General features: G+C 37.8%; 1 protein-coding gene across 1 annotated transcript in view; it reads left to right on the forward strand.

Moving 5' to 3' along the window:
• The window catches only part of pigg (phosphatidylinositol glycan anchor biosynthesis class G), a 149,783-nt gene that overhangs the window by 112,925 nt on the left and 19,069 nt on the right, over positions 1-17,789 (forward strand). The window contains exons 11-12 of the mRNA XM_015383372.1: positions 5,280-5,589; positions 14,237-14,400. Of these exons, the coding sequence (XP_015238858.1) occupies positions 5,280-5,589; positions 14,237-14,400 (474 nt within the window). The remainder of the gene's footprint in view (positions 1-5,279; positions 5,590-14,236; positions 14,401-17,789) is intronic.

The raw sequence follows: 17,789 nt of genomic DNA on the forward strand, positions 1-17,789 counted from the left end.
CAGCATTCTGATCTGTTCTGATCTGGGCAGGGTTCGTTCCCCCCTACTTACAACAATGGAAAAATAGTCAGAGTCAAAACAAATTACAAACACTTTGCTTAACAGTAACAGTACATGTTATGAATAAACCTTGAGAAAGAATCTGGATTGTTATGGGAAGAAGCTATGTCTGGTCTACAAACAACATTCTGCAGGGAATGGTGTGGCCTTGAGAGAGAAACAGACTGAGTGAAAACTTATATAGTGAGTAAATATGAATATTAATATATAATGAGAGAAAGATATACATTTTCCCACAACAATCCCCACAGCCTCCACTCACGGTTCCTGAGCATAACCCTTAACCCGACACTGCTCCCCCGGCGCCACACAATGGCAGCCCACTGCTCCCCAAGGGATGGGTTAAATGCAGAGTTCATTTCACCATTGTGGGGCAATAAAGGGATTTACATTTACCTAAACAGTAGGCACCTTTATTTATTTATTTATTTTTTACTGAGAAAGTTGGGACCTGAAACTTTGCTGAGAAGATTTATTCAATTGCAGCAAAATGGAGGAATAGAAATAATGATATTCATAGATTTTAATCATTTTGACTAAAAGCAGAATGTGCTCTAATACCTCTATGCTTCTATGCTGTTTATATGAAAATGTTTGTAAAGTTGGTAAAGTAAGGATTCCACCCTCAAAGCAAGTTATCTTAACATTATATTTTATTAACAGGACCATTAAAAGTGCTGAACATGCACAAAGTAGTGGAGAGAAATGCCTCACGGTTATATAATCAAACTTAGACTAGAAACTTTAATGTTCTTTCATTTAACAGTTCAGGTAAAACAGACAAAGGCCACTTTAAACAAATAGGTGTTTAAATTGATTTAAAGCAACTCAGGGTTTCAACACCTTTACAGCTTTCTAGGAGTTTGTTGAGGAATAATCAATCAATCAACTTTTATTTATATAGCGCTTTAAAACACACAACATGATGTACAGCGGCTTCTTGTGCCATGTTTCCCACAGATGACAGAGCGTTCACTGTATGTAAATAAAAATATAACTCATCAGACAAGGTCATCTTCTTCCATCGCTCCACTGCCAACTTCTATAAACATATGTGCATCCCCGCCTTGGTCTGCAGCTTGGCATCGTTGCACAAATTAAATTGGAAATTAAAAATCGCTCACCAGTGTTCCCTTAATGATCACTTGTTGAAAGATGCTGACCATTGCAGACGAGTAAGGGCATGATAGGTAGCATTTTGGAAAACCCAAATTCTTATCCTTGGTCATAGTTTCTGTCCCTGTCCACAAAGAGATGAAGATATGCAGATATTCACAGTACTAATTAATTGGTTTGTTTAGGTCTTTAAATGTCGCCTCCATGAACATCTAAACTCAAACTTTTAATTTATAAAGAGTTCTGAGTATAAAAACAGTGCAGGAGGAGGCGAGGACAGTGGGTGTAGCAGGTAGAGGGAGACCAGAGCGGAGGATTAATTCCCTGAAGTAAAGAGATGCAGAACTAAAGCATTAATGAAATGAGGAACTGATAGTGGGGACCGATCTGGCCCAGAGAGGCCTGAACAAAAAGAGAAGGATGTGGAGGAGAAAATGGGAAGCTGCTCTTTGCACATACAGGAGCTCATGGCGTGTTTGTGGGGTTTAGATATTGGATCTATGATAGCAGGAAGATGTAGGCGAGAGTAGGACGCTAAAAAAAATATTGTTTATTTACAAGAGCTGTACTTCACCAGACAAAAACAGTCAGGTTTAATATTAGGACCTGTGACTTCTTTAATCTTTACTCTGTCGTGACAAAATAAAACCTCAGTGAAACTCTACGAAATCTCAAACCAAATTGCAGTTTGAGTCACTGTCATGTTTGCTTCTCATAAGTTTGTGATACAACAATCAAAAAGAGAGCAGAGTTGATGGAACGTCACTAACCTCAAAAAGCACTTAGAGCATCTTAATACTGTGCTCCTAGAATGAATTGAGAACCTGACAATGTGATGGGTGGGAGACGGTCTGTTTCCTGCGGCTCTTCGCTCAGTCTTCCAGTCTCCCGGCTTTAATTATTAATGTTACATTGACACACCGCATACCAAATGAAGGAAAGGTTATGAGTCACAGAAATATGAGCAGGCCTGTTAAACAGAAGGAGGGGGGGATTAATAAAAGCTGAGAACTTTGGAAACCAGATCTAGCAGAAGACCCCATTGAAATCTGTATTATATTGTGAGGCAAGGTTATTTACACAGAACAGTTCAGTAGCAAGACCGCTCACTGTGCTTTACTTAACATGAAAATATGATCTATTATAAAATGAAAGGAAATTGGATGACAAACCTCAGCTAATAATGAATAGATAGCTCTGTCCAAGTGTTAGAATAATTGTATATAAATGTATCTGTGTAGTGTTATCATGCATAAAGCTGTGTGCTATCTGCATGTGTTTATAGCCATCTTTTCTGAAGTATACTGTGATTTGTAAGATTTGCTTTTGGGGAGCTTGTGGTTGATCTACGGGCAGCACTCGACCTGCTGAACTTTGGTGAACCGCTTCAACCGCTTAAACTTTGACTGAACCCTGAAATTTATAGGATGTTTACTGAGATGCAAGTCTGAATTTTTCATGTTGTTTCTGATCTCTAGAGTAGTCTCAGCTGTTGTAACAAGGGACCCCTGATTTCTAATAACTAGCAAGCAGAACGCTGGGACTGCAGAGTGAGGTGGAGATTGTAAACTCTGTAGTCTCTTCCTACTCTCCTCGCGAGTAAAACAAAATTAATTGTCTCTGTGCCTTCTTTCATTCCCTGTATGTATGTATGATGTTTTAGGTGCTTAGGCCTGACACCAAATAAATACCCTTTTATTCTTGATTTGACGCAACTTATTATTTATTTATTTTTTTTTTTTACAGTTTTGTGTGAGCTTATTCCACATCAGTGGAGCATAAGAACTAAAATCTGCTTGTCAGTTTTTGGTTCTGGTTCTGCAGATTAGATCTGATCCAGGGGACCTGAGAGGTCTGGCTGTCGATCCACTGACAAGAAATCTTAATTGTATTTTGGTTGTAGGTCATTCAGTCATTTATAGACTAACAGAAGTGTTTTAAAGTCTATCCTTAGAGATACGGCGAAACGCTGAAGGACTTTACAACTGGGCTCATGTTCTCCACCTTCTTAGTTCTTGTGAGAACGCAGAAAGCAGCATTCTGGATCAGCTGCAACAATTCGCAGGAAATTTAAAAGGTCCTGCTGAGACATCAGTCCTTTAATCCTTGAGATGTTCTTTAGGTGACAGAAGGACAAACTTGTTCCCGTCTTTATGAGCCTCTGAAGGTTCAGGTCTAAGTTCATCACTAAACCCAGATTTACACCCTGATTGCTGCTTTCTAGCTGGATTAACTGGAGCTGTGTGCTAACTTTTAAACACTCATCCGTTGGTCCAAATTTACTCTGGTTTTGTTTTGTTTATGCTGAAGAAAATGTTGTTCCTTCCATGCATTGATTCCTTCTTAGCATTTACTCAGAGCTGGATTGGGTGCATAGAGTCACCCTGTGACATGGTGATGTACAGCTGTGTGTCATCTGCATAGTGGCGGTCACTTACCGTATGTTGTTTGTTTGACTCTGAGTTAGTTGGAGCATGTAGATATTGAATAGAAGGGGCCCTAAGATGAACCCTTGGGGAACTCCACATGATATATCTACGGTCCCTAATGTAAAGTTGCCTACTGACCCCAATTAACTTCTTTCTACATTATAACAGTATATAATAGATTTCTTCCTCCAACTTTTTTTTTTATTTCCCTTCTTGTCCCTCTAAAATCTCTTGAGATAAAAAAAATACAACACATATAACCTGATGCAGTTCTCAAAAGAAAAGGAAACAGCTTTCCAAGCCAACCTGGGCCTGTGTGGAAAAGATAAACCCATGGAGGGATTTTGCAGACTTGTTTAGCCACACTAGAAGGTGTTAGCGCTCAAAACGAGTGGCCTAAGGTAATGCCCTAGTATCTCAATCAGATGTCTACACTTGGACTATCCTCCATCCATTTCCCGCAACCCTTAAGCCCGCCGGGGGTCGCGAGGGGGGCTGGTGCCTATTCCCAGCTGTCTACGGACGAGAGGCGGAGTACACCCTGGACAGGTCGCCAGTCACTTTGACTATTCCACCTCAAAACCTTCAGGTTTTTATTCTTTATAGCCACCCCGATGCATAACCTAAACATGATTATGCTTTATCTAGACTCTGTCCTGCAGAATTAATGGTTCAGTTATTAATTCCTGTGATTTAGAGGTTTTGGGCTAATATTAAATATTTAATCAGGAGTAGGTTTATTGGCCTCAGATCTGACCTACAGATGCCATTGTTGCTGAGCCACTTTCTCCGTGTTGAATCCTGATCACTGACCATAACTGGGCAAAGCGAGACTAGCAGTATTTCAGATGCTCTTCCCAGTTCACCTCTTCCATCATGCGTACTTGGGGTAACTTTGGTCTGTCTGCAAGGAAGATTCCGAGCTGTTTCCCATCTTCCTCATTAGTGAATAGTGGAGTTTACTGTGGTTCATTGAAGTCTCAAAGCTTTAGAAATATTTTTATCATACTGTCCTGATGGATGTCACTGATTTTCTTAATGATCTTTTTTTAATCTGGAGTTCAGATGTTGTTTTTTGACACGTTTAGTATGTTAAAGTTTAACCTAACAAGGTTAGAATTTTAGGTTGTTTATGTAGGTTAAATTTAAGTGATTTTTTTTTTATTCAGATTGCTGTTCAACTTTCTAAAATGTAAATCTAAAAAGTTATCTAAAATGTACCCCCCTCCCTCTGTTAAATCATAATAAGAGGGAGAGGGGTAGTTACTTTTTCACAAAGCTAAGTTTGGAAAACAGTTTCCTTTATTAAATAAAATCATATTTTGTATTTTCTAATTTAAGTGATCATAACTTCAACCTCACCTTTAATAGGTTTTCTTCTTCACAGAGAGGTTTTAAAAACCTTTATGAATGTTGTTAATTCTGCTTATTTTGACCCTGATTAGTGCTTTTGATGAAACTATTCTATCATTAATCAGTTTAAAAAGTCTGAATCAAGTCGTCTTGTTTTTAACCCTCTTCTAAATGTTTGTGAAAAGAAAACACACAAAGCCTGAGTGGACTGCTGCCTCTATTATCCAAGTATTGAACGAGAGGTTTTGTCGGGACAAATCAATAGCGGCGTCCTGTTTCTCCTGGAACAGAAGTGACACAGTCGATCCTCTTGTCTTTCAGGGGAACAGTGGAGGCACGCTTTGTTTACGTCTTCGTTCTGGGCATCCTCTTCTCGGGGACCAAGGACCTGCTGAGATCCCAGATCATCACTGCAGATGCAAAGCTGAAGAGCAGGGGATTATGGGAGATTTACAGCGGCCTGGTTTTGCTGGTTTCCCTCTTGTTCCGGGCCCATAACCTGCCAGTGCTGTGCTGCTGCCTTTTGATCCAGACACTCATGGCTCGGTTTATATGGAGGAAACTCCACTATGACGCAGCCCAGACCACCATCATGCATTACTGGTTTGGCCAGGCCTTCTTTTACTTTCAGGTGAGAACCACAACCTTATACATCTTCATTTTTCCAAGAAGTCCCAATACTGATATGAGCAGTTTTGTTTAAAACACAAACATTAACTCCTCTTCACATGTATTTTGAACCTTTTTTGTTCAGATTCAATACATCACAAACACAAGTTCATGCTTTTTCTCTTTTAGAATACTCATATGAGTATTCCAAAATCTCTCTCCTCCTCACATGGACCTGTTTCTGTGTGCTAATGTCCCCTTTTGTCAGATTAATGGACGAACCAACCTCACTTTACTTACTTACTTGGATTTATCACTTTATTTGGATTTAGTTTTTACATATGCATAGATATATATATATATAGATATATGTTTCTATATATTTTTTCTGTTTTTATTCTTATTTTTTTATCTTTATTATATTGTGTAGTTGGATGTGTGTTTGTATATATATATAGATATATATATATATCTATATATATATCTATATATCTATATATAGATATATAGATATATCTATATATCTATATATATATATATAGATATATAGATATATAAAACTGTCACTGGAGCGTGTAACAAGAGTAATTTCCCTCTGGGATTATTAAAGTATTTCTGATTCTGATTCTGACAAAGTATAGAAAGGAATTCCCGCCTTTTCCTGGTTGCGGCTAGTAACATTAGCATGAACATTTTCCCAGGGTTAGCAGATTTTGATGCTCTGAATGTTGAAGGACATTTTTGCAGAACTTTAGATGTTTGATCATTTTCATCCTAAAAACTCCTCGATTTATTATTGAACTAGATATTATTGAGCTCATTTAAATGAGTTTATGCTGAGTTCTTATACCTAACTCTCTCTGTAAACCAGGATCTGAATCTGTTTGGAGGCAGACTGAAAAAGTGGGTTTGAGCTGGACCAGAGTTCATAGGTTTTAATTCACACCCACACAAAAGCTTCGGACCAAGTGGATAAAGAAACTCTGGTCCATTTAAATCAGACTAAATGTGTGTGTGAACGCACCTAAGTTACATATGGAAGCATGTTAAAGTCACCTTTTATAATTTATCCATTTTAGCTGTAATAATGTGATTAAAGAGCAGCTGAAGGTTGCTTTGGCAGATAAATGTAATTAGGATTTGATTATTTGTCTCATCCACTGTCTGTTTGAGACTCCCTTAGAGTAGACAGCTTTATCTGTTTTTGTTGGAGACCACCAAACAATCAGCGTCCTTGGACATAGTTTGTGTTGCTATTTTTAGTTAATCAGCTTTTTTGTTTTTTGTTTGGACTAGAAACAGCAAACCAATAGTAAAGACAAAGTGACCTCTACTCCTATTGTCATCCTGTTATAGTACATGTTTGGCCTTTATGGTCTTTAAATGGACACACAATTTAGCTTATCTTAGTTATGGGTTCATGTACGTGACGGGAGGCGAGTAGTTTCCAAACACTGCAAAACACTAAAAAGGAAAGCCATTTTTCTTTTTTTAATAAATGCATATAACCTTGTTTGGGCATGTAAGACAATTTGCCAATGAAACGTAAATATTTAATGTTTAAAATAAGGAAAAAACAATTGCCTTGTATTATTTAAAGTGAGTAATACAGTATCTAATTACAGTGGCACAGGATTTAGTTTACACTGCAATCGAAGGGTTGTCGGTTCAAGTCCCAGCTCCGGGTTTCAGTGTTTTTTTTTTTTTTTGTCCTTGGTGACAACCCTTCACCAGCATTGCCTACTGATGGTGGTCAGAGGATCAGTGGCGCCTGTGTACGGCAGCCTTGCCCTGTTTCCCTTAGCCCAGACTCACAGGAGCAGGCAGCTGCGTCGTCCTGAAAGCCCCGTATGCAGACAGAGCAAAGACAGCAGACTGGAGACCGACTCCATGTTCCCACAGCTGATGTATAACACATCCACAAAGCTGCCGATGGATCACAAAATTTTATTTAAATGTCTATAAGTGTTTAATAGTCTCACAAAGAGATAATCATCCTAACTTAAAGCCGGCATTACGGTTTTTGCCTAATAAACCAGCAGTAGAATAAATGTTGGGTTTTAAATTTTCTTTCATCATCTTTCACCTTTTGGACAACGTTTAAGACTTTGTCGTCACTCAGTCATGTGTGCACAATAAAACAAAAACAAATTTCTATCCTTTAAAGAACTAGTAGTGCAGCAATTAACACCAAGTGGTCTGTTTGCCCCAAACTTGTTTTTGGCCGTCAGGGCATCTGGTGTGCATGTAAAGTGAGTTGTAGACGCCATCAAGGCACGTCTAAAGATCCAGCACCACGATGAGAGCGGCGAGTCTTGCAGAATTTGAGTGTTCAATCGAACATCTGAACTTATAAACCAATCAGAGAACTGATTGAAAAGCTTTCACTAACATCTAAGCTGTGATCTCTCCCTGCAGAGCTGTCAGCATAAAACTTTTAATTCTGCTGTATAATAGTCTCTCTTATTTTGCTTCTTTTAACGGCTGCACTAAAATATTAACCTAATTATCACACAGCTTGATGGTGAGAATTATGTTCAATTTGCATGCTTTCTAAGCCAAAGCAAGGCTTTGTTTTGGGCTATGCTATAAAGCCTGGATCTCAATGCTAATTCTGATATTTTGAATTGAAAAATCTTCCTGGATGGGAAGCGAAACGTTTCAAACTTGGAAACAAAGTCTAGTGGATTTTTTTTTTTTTACTTTTTTGGAATTCCACAGCTTTTATTATTTATTCATCTCATAATGCGCGTGCCTCTATTTACGCTGTTTTTGGTAAAATTATACGTATGCAGTCTGGATTCAGGCAGTGGATAGAAATGCATACATTATTTGTTGCATTTCAATAACACTTTAACAACAATGACGGAGTTAATTACAATCTAGATTCAGATACCCATTACATAATTCTGCAATTGAATTAAGTTTATAACAGTTTATTCTTAAAACCCCAATTCACAAAAATCTTCAGTCAATTTGTTCATATATAAAAATCAATTTTATATATGAAAGCTTAAAGAGACCATTCAGTGATATGGACAGATCCACACTCGGCTACATACATTCCAACTTAATCAGTTATACATCTATGCTGCCAAATTTTGTAGTTTTGCTCTCTGATTGGTGTTATTTTAAGGAACTCGACCAGATTTATTATTGTAAATAACCGTCCTCCATAGTTTAACAGTTTAGAGCAACACCTGTCAAACAAGCCCAGTTTATATTGATTCTTAACTTCTGGCCTCTGTCTATAATAGGCTGGTCAGATGGTCAAGTGTTTTTTTTCTGATTGTCAAAGGCATCTAATTTAATGCTCTAACAAACTAAATAGAGATTTAGGGAAACTATTACCTGCAATAAATTGCTAGACGGTGTTTGAGGAGGACTACTGAGCCGCTTCTGTTCTTATGTGAACTCCATTACTCTCTCCCTGCTCCTAGCAGAGGGACGGTTATTACCAGTCGATGTTTTCTGATGTTGAATGTGCCTTTAGAGGCAGATATGACGCCTGGGTTTTTAATTTACGCTCCCCTCACAGCAGATATTTGCTTCACAGCTGTTCATTGTTGTCAACAGAATCTCCACGTTGCTATCAGTTCAATAACCCTCATCAGCCCTTGGGTCATTAAGGCTGTGATGAGCTCGGGATTACACCATCACCAGACAATTTCCCATCCCTGTGTCCAGGCATGTAATTATAGAGCTGTGGATGAAAAATGTTCTGAAGAGGACACAACTCTAATGGATGTGTAGAGGTGTCACATGTAAAATGTTGGGAAAAACTGATATTTGCAGAAAAATGGGGCTATGCTAAAAAAAATGTTTTAACCCAGGTATTTTTTTACCTTAAATCCATTTCAGATAGGGGAGTTCCAAATGTTTCGTTCATTTTTGTATTAGAAAATAACTAAGGTCTCATGTTAGTCCGTGACACCCGAGCATGATGGGAAATTGGTTCAGATAACTCTGGCAACAGAAACAGCTGGTTGGATAGTTGGAGACCCACTCTGGTGATTATGCATCACAATCAAAGCATTTAGGTGTGTAAATCAGAAATCCAAGCAAAGGGATGTGCTTCATGGTTATATACTGGTTTATGCTGCGTTCACTCCGTATGTCTTGTGAGCATCAAAAAGGAGTCAAACCCCTCTCTTTATACACCTGTGCACATTGCAGTCAGATGCATGTAGAAAAGAGTTTTTGACAGCAAAGTGTTTACAGACACATCTGACACGCATTGCTGGTCTCTACAGTAGGAAGAACATCACATTGTAGGATTTTAAAGAATTTAAGAAGAAGAAAAACAGAATTTGGTCAACGACAAAAGTTCAGCTCAATTGTTTCCTGTCAGTTTTCACCAGGTTTGCTCTCAACTTTATTTTGGCCCATTCCTCCCTCCATCTCCTCTAGAGTAGAGATATTTTGGGCCTGAGCTTGGCAACACATTTCATCTCCCTCCATAAATTTCATGCAGGGTTGCGGCCTGGGGGACCGTTTAGCCAACTCCAGGACCTTTGCTGCTTGAGCAGTGTGTTTGATATCATTCTGATGCTGGAAGACCATCCAACTTCCATCCTCAATGCTCTCATTGATGCAAGGAGGTTTGGGCCTAAAATTTCACCATTATTGGCCCTGATCCAGGGTTTCTGCGGGTCATTAAAAATAATTAAAAGTCATTAAATTATAATTTTTTTAATTAAGGCCTTAATTGGCATTAAAATGATTAAATTTGATAATTGTGGCATTAAAATGCTTTGGAAAAGAAGCTTGAGGCAGGGAAAAGGCTAGAGAATGGGGAAAATGCAAATTTGAACCAAAGTGGCGGGAAAACGAGGAACTTGGGACATGGCTGCAGCCTGTCCATGGTGAAGATGGTGAAGGGCATTAAAAGAGCATTAATGGTTGTATTTACTCATCAGCTGACTGCAGATATTTGATGGGATTTTTTTTCTTGGTCATTTCTGTCATAAAGTTCCTATAAGATTAATGTCTGTTAGTTGTCTTATTGTGATAAAATGTTAAAGTTAATGTAAAACTTCAGTTTTTGGATTTGACCAGATGATCGACCAGCCTGTATAGCCATTATTTTTTCCCCCGAAAGGTTCAGACTCCACCACTTGGATACATCATCAGATCCTCCTGCTTCACATCTTTCATTTCAGATCATTTTGTTTTCTGTCTGAAGGGTCTCGCTGTTCTATACTTTGAAGAAGCAATAAATATGAAATGTTTGCGCACAATGACGTTAAGAACATCCCAGCGGGATTTCAGAGAGAAATCAAGAAGGGCGTCTATAAGCGGCAGCCCCCGGCCTGCTTAGTCATAGTCCCTGTTTGTTGAAAATGGAACCAGCTGTTGGTGTCTTCTCCCTCTCTGATCACAGACGTGTGCACAGATGGAGAAGAACTGTTACTTCTTGTTATGCAGCCCACAGATCATCACTGCAGAAAGAAAGTCAAGTTTGATTTTCACTGATTTTTTTTATTTTGTCTGATATTGAGCAGAACAAACATCAAACAGCAGTCTAAGTGCAGTTTCTATAAACATCAGCTATAAATGATGTCTTTTTGAAGGAAAGGTATTATTAAATACGATATTTTCTGTCTAGGCTTATGTGATAAAGGGTTTAATTATAATGATTTAGACTGATTTATGCTCGTTTTTGGTGACAGCTAAATTAAAGTGTTCCTGCAAACGTTTGTAAGATATTTCAGCCACAAATAAAACCAAAAAATAACAATGCAGTAGACAAGACACCCCCGAAAAATACATATCATTACTTTACTCTATATTTATTACATACACTATATTTATTACATATAAAGTGGAATAATTATAATTGATTTCAAAATAATCATTTTTAAGGGATTTTGAATAACTTTTTAATGGAATATTTTATTATTTAATTAATCGTTGTAAATGCATGTTTATTTGCAAATATGCCATTTTATTTGATTGTGGGTGTTACAATTTATTGCTTTATTTTATATTGATCAGATAAATATATAAAACGTGATTAACTGGATGAATCATGATAAACTGGTAATTAAAATAATCATTAACTAATTGGGGAATCGAATCCTTAACAGATTAATGGCAGACAGAATCTACTTACACTACTAATTTAAACTCAACTGTAAATATAAACTATAAACATAAAATATCTACAATATATATATATTTTTTTATTTATTTGGTGGTCTGGCTGCTGACTCCCTGTTAGGTCTGTCTGTGGTCTTAGTTGCATGAACTTAGATGTGTCTTAATTTTCTCCACCCTGCAAAACTGGTCTAAAATTAAATAAAACATTCTTAAAGCAAGTGTAAATGCCCTTAGTTTTAGCTGGAAAATCAGATGATCTGCTAATGGAATGAGTATTTAAGTCTTTAAAATAAAATAATAAGATATTATGCACTTTAAATAAAATATTTGAGTTGTTATTTTTTCTTATTTTCAACATAAATCTTCTAAATTGATTTGCAAATTGTTACTTACCTACTCAAAGCAAGCAAAGACTTAAACATATGTTTTTGCACTGCATCCCTTAAGGTTAAGAGTTCTTAACAGCCCTAAGGCAAAACTAATTCACCTGCAAATATGAAACCTAAGTAAGTATTTTTGTTGTTGTTGTTGTTGAAATAAGTCTATTCCCCTCAACGAATGGAATAATTTAATTTGTGTTTAAAATTATAAACACTTCCATTATGTTATTTCAAGTGCATAACATCTAATTATAAAATACTCCTTCCATTGTCAAGTTTTATGATTTTACCTGCTCAAATTAAGGGCAAATAAACTTAATTAAAATTTTTTTTACATCTTTTCAGATCAATTTTTGCAGTAAAGACTCTTAAGAGACAGTGATAGTACTATAACCTGGATTGTCATGAGATCTGACTTTAGATTTAGGCAACTTGTATTTTCATTTTGTATACAGAGTATACAAAATGAAATTTCATCCTGTTTTGTACAGTGAGCAACAGCTTAGCAGTGAAATGAACATTTTCCTCCCATAAAGTGCAGCAGTGATCAAACGTAAACAGAATCTGAGCTTAGTTTTCAGTCTCACAAGAAATGCATCTTGAAAACCTCCCGCTAATACGTCCGTTTCGTAACATCAGCGTGTCGGACCAATGACATGCCAGCAGGGTTTTTTTGGGGCGGGACATGTAGGAATGACGATGTTCAGAAGGGCCTTCCAAGGTCATTACAAACATCGCTACGCTGGAGGAATCACCTGTCGAAATTAAAAATTGACAATTTTAGCTAAAATAGCAACAATCTCTTGTTTAAAAAAGGAGCAGAGAGAAACACTTTGATTAATCAGCTTACTCCGCTAGTTGTGAAAACACTCAAGAAGCTGCAGATGAGTCTTATTGTGATCACCATGTCCGTTGGTGGCTCTCATGGACGACCAATTTGCCAAAGCTATTGAGCCTGAAACGTCACGATTCGCTGCTACGATTGGCTGAAAGCATTTTATTGAAGGCGGGTACTAGCTGGCACGTCACCCAATCAGCTGGAAGTATTGTACTAAACGTCCCTCCTTTTCACGGACAGACTGAACGGCAGCCATTACAGATTGATAAGGTAGAACTCAACTCAGTTCTACACATCAATCTGGCTACCACCAGGTTAATAGTGCGCATTTCTTCATCATAGTCTTATGAAGAACCTGTTCTAGTGTTTTCTTTTACCCCATTTACACTACCCTTGAAAAACTGTGTCGAGACCGGTCCGAGCTAAGTAACTGAGATAACTTATCGTGTGTAAATGGAAAGCAAACTGAACTGAACCGAGCTAGACACAACCGGACCGCGCTTACTGCAGACCAGTTCCAGAGGTGGGCTCGGCTCGGTTTTTCCCTGGCTGATTCTCTGATAACAAGAGCGTATGAGCAGAACGCGTCATCTCCGTCTGGCTGCACATCCCGATTCACACTCCATTCCAGTAGTTGGCGGTAATGCCCCTCCGGAAGTTGCTTGCCAACCAACGCAAAACAGAAGAAGAACAACAACTATAAACAACAATCGAAATCTTCTTCTTCTTCACAACTTTTTGGTGCATTACCTTCACCAACTGCCTGATTTCCTCCTTCAATACTGGCAGTAATACCGCAGATCGTCACTAGGAGGCGAGAAGTCGAGGAACCGAGATAGAGTGATGTGTAAACGGTCGTCAGAACCGAGCTCGGCCTGGTTAACTGATCCGAGCTTGGACCGGTCTCGGCATGGATCGGTTTTTAAAGGGTAGTGTAAATGGGGTATTAGTGTGTTCTGTAACAGACAACATGTCGATCTAGAGGCTGTTTCACTTTTAAATAACTTATCTGCTTTGAATCAACAAAAAAAAGGCGGTTGTGAATTTTTTTTCATACCTTCAGCACTTTCCTTTTACTTTGTATATTATTTGCTATTCATAATACAAAGTGTTTTGGCAAGGAAACAGGCAAATATTTTGTAATTAGCCTGAGTGGGGGAAACCCCCCCCCCCCCCCCATGTCCAGTCTGGAAGCTGTGTTTTGAAAACAGGAATAATAATAAAAAACCAGAGGACGCTTCCTTAAAGTGCTTACAGCTGCAGATCCTTATGTGTCCTTGTTTTTGTCTGTAGACGGTTATTCCTGCCCCCTCATCAGTGCTCTAAAAGGTTTCTTTGTGCTCCTGCAGGGCAACTCCAACAACATAGGCACCGTCGACATCTCTGTGGGCTTCGTTGGTTTGGAAAGCTACATCGAAGCGCCTGCCATCTTTTTAACAGCTCTCAGCACTTACGCAGGTCCCCTCCTCTGGGCCTGTCACCTCGTCTGCTACCTGAGCTCAGAGAGAGAAAGGTAAGTGTCACTAAGTTGATAAGTGGAGGAGCTTCATCGCTTATCGCAGCCTGAGGGTTTTCAGGAATGAAGGTGATAGTGTATAAACTTACCACTCAGCTTAATGTGCAACCACATCTCATTTTAAAAAGGAAGGTTATTTGAGTTACTGTAAATATTAGAAAATCAATCAGTTATTTCTTTTTTTGTTTTGTTTTTTGTTTTGGAGGGATTTTGATTCTTCTCTAAATTAGCTCAAAGGTTCTGATGTTTTCTCCCCAACCGCTAATGCAAACGGCTTTTATTAAATCCAGAATTCTGATGTTTATTGCTGAAATCTTCTACTCTCAGTAGATCAGGCATCTAGCATCATATTGACTGCAGAACTTTTCTTCACATGAATCTGAGTTAAGTTCCAGGTTTGCAGCTTTTAGTGACACCATCCATGTTTTTTTAAGGTTTGTCTGTTCTGCTGATCTGAGATCTGTTGTCCAGCCTCCTTTGGAAAACCAATCACTTTCTCAAAGTCTGGAGCTAATCTTTTCTTTCCATTATTGTTCCAATCAGAGAACACATTTTTTTTCATTTGAATTGAAATTCCTATAGAAATTTCAAACAAAAAAATGGAATCCAAAAATGAAACTGAAAAACGTACAAAATAAGCATTTAACTCTGATAACTCCGAATGCATAAAAATTACACCAATATAGACATGTTAGTCATTGTTGGAAAGCTTAGATTCTCCAAAATTTAACCACCTAGTTAATTTAATGGACACAGCGTGCACCAAAGCACAATTAACAGCATGTCAAAATGTAAACATGACAAAGCAGCCACAACAAGCAAGCATGTCTTTACTGCTGCTGTTCAAAAAAGAACTATTATTTTCCAGAATAAAAAAAACAACTTTGAGTCATGTTAGAACTGATGCAGTGTTTGTTTTACTCACCCAATCTTAATGTGTATTTTTAGAAACTAGAAGGTGTTAGCTTTCAAATAATGTATCACATGTAATTTGGGCTTACTGTTCCTAAGTTATTAGCTTTTCCACTTGGGTATGCAGAATAGGCGAGAATTTCCCAAAATGAGGTGGATGTTGAGAGGATTAAAAAAAAAAAAAAAAAATCCAAATATTTTTTGTTTTTCTAATCTTTTCTGTTACAAATTTTATATTTGAAAATATTTTCAGATTTCTTTTTTTTTAGCTTAAGTTTTATGAAAGGTTTTCTTTTTAAATTTAGTTTTAAAGTTGACATTAGCTTCACCTGTGGGGGCGGGCTCTCCTCTGGAGGGAGGGGCAAAGATGCATTTCTATTCGTCTGCTGAATGTTAGCAATGGCGTTTTATTTGTGTTTGTATTGGGCTTTAAGTGAAGAGAATGTGATCTGGAAAACACAATATGAAAAGAATAAAATTCTTAAACTCAGTCTGAAAAAACAAAATTTGAAAATTATTTTAAAAAAATATAAAGTTTGATAAGAGACAATATGAAAAAAGAAAATATGAAAAAAATAACTTTTTGAAATAAGAGGTTTTTCAAAATTTTATTTCTGGATTGCATTTTTATTTAATTTTCTTTAGTGTTTTTTGCTGCAACAGAAATGGACCAAAATTTAATGCGTATAAAAGCGGTAGATTCTAAGGTAAGGAAGTTGGTGTCATTTCTGTGTCTCTAAGTTGGTGGTGATTTATTTTTGATGTGAAATTAAATTAGAGAAATTTACCTCTGCATTTAACCATCCCTTTGGGGAGCAGTGTGCTGCCATTGTGCGGCACCCAGGGAGCAGTGTGTGGTTAACTGTCTTGCTCAGAGACTCGGAATGGAGGCAGCGGGATTCAAACCGGATACTTGCAACCTTCTCAGAGCACAAGCGCACTGCTCTAACCGCTAGGCCAACACTCCTTTGCTGAAGTTCCTTTTATAGAAAACAGTAAAAAAAAAAAATGATTACAGTTAGTGTGATTGGCTTTTAGAGTCTTTGAAACATTTAATTAAAGGATCCTTTAACCAAAATGCATCTTTATGTTTTAGATTAGTTACTAATTTGCCTTGATATTGTCTTATAAAAACTTGCCTGTTTAAAATCTATCAGAGTCGTTTCACATTTTGAACCCTTTCACTGTTTCACCAGCTGCTTACTTTCATGCTCAGTCTGTTCTGCTTGTCGCAACAAAAAGCTTCAGGTATAATCCCACCCCCTCAAAATAATGTAATCTGAAATGTCTCGCCTTTAGGAAACTTCTCAAAAATATTTGAAGTCTAATGTCTTCGTCTTCAGCCTGATTGGGTTTGTCGTCTCGCCTTGTCAGCCGTGTCGATTGTAACAAAGAAAATGCCTCGTTGTGCTTTCTTTAGCAACCATCACCTGCTGTGTGTTTGTCAGTTAAAAAGTACTCTGACTGCTGGGAAGAGATGGTTCGTCAAATTATCACTAACAAGCCGCCAGATTTCCAGCTAATTAAAGGTACAGTTGATGTTTTGTATATGGTGCAGTAAGAGTGTAATTACCACCAGCAATAATACCATAGATTCAGGTGTATGTAACAACATAACTGCTTTCCTGTAAAGCTGCATATTACCTATAAGACTTGTTGCTATTTTCAAACTTATCATTTAGCAGTAAATCTTAACAAACATCCCTTTTAGTAGAGGTATTCAACTCTAGTCCTCGAGGTCGGCCACATAGGTGTCTGCTTAATCTGAATTTATCAAATTCTAGTTGCTAGAGCCTCTTCCTTCAACTTCTGTTGGGTCAACAGTAAGAAGACTATCTTGGGTGCAAAAGGAAGTCCAGACTGCAAACTGGATCTAAACAGCCTTCAGCCTACAGAGATTACACCATGGAAACATACCTCAATGACGGGGGGGGGCAAATTTAGACTACAGCGATCGAAAAAAAAACTACAAAAGTTACACAAATATAAATGATTTTTTTTTTATTTCAATTTATTTATTTATTTATTTAGTTTATTTATTTAGTTTATTTCAAGAGCACCAATTCACAACACACGTCATCTCAAGGCATTTTACCGTTCACCAGATCATACAGTCAGATTGATTCAAAGTTTTCTATCTAAAATCCCTCACACTAAGCATGCTTGTAGCGACAGTGGAGAGGAAAAACTCCCTTTTAACAGGAAGAAACCTCCAGTAGAACCAGGCTCAGTGTGAGCGGCCATCGACCGAGGCCGACTGGGGTTCAAGGAGATAGAGGCAGAAATACAAAAGGCAACTGTAAAAGTCCAGGCAACACACAGCCAGGCGGATGAGCTCTGAGCCAGCTCCCATGTCAGAGGATGAAGAGAGCACATCCAGTCAGCCACAGCCAAAGAAACAGGACTACACTGGAAAACAGGCCAATAAATAAAGGTGTTGATGGCAGCAGCACAACTGATAATTCTCTCCAGGA

The sequence above is a fragment of the Cyprinodon variegatus genome, unplaced genomic scaffold, assembly GCF_000732505.1.
Source record: "Cyprinodon variegatus isolate N-32 unplaced genomic scaffold, C_variegatus-1.0 Scaffold283, whole genome shotgun sequence".
NCBI classification, from domain to species: Eukaryota; Metazoa; Chordata; class Actinopteri; order Cyprinodontiformes; family Cyprinodontidae; genus Cyprinodon; species Cyprinodon variegatus.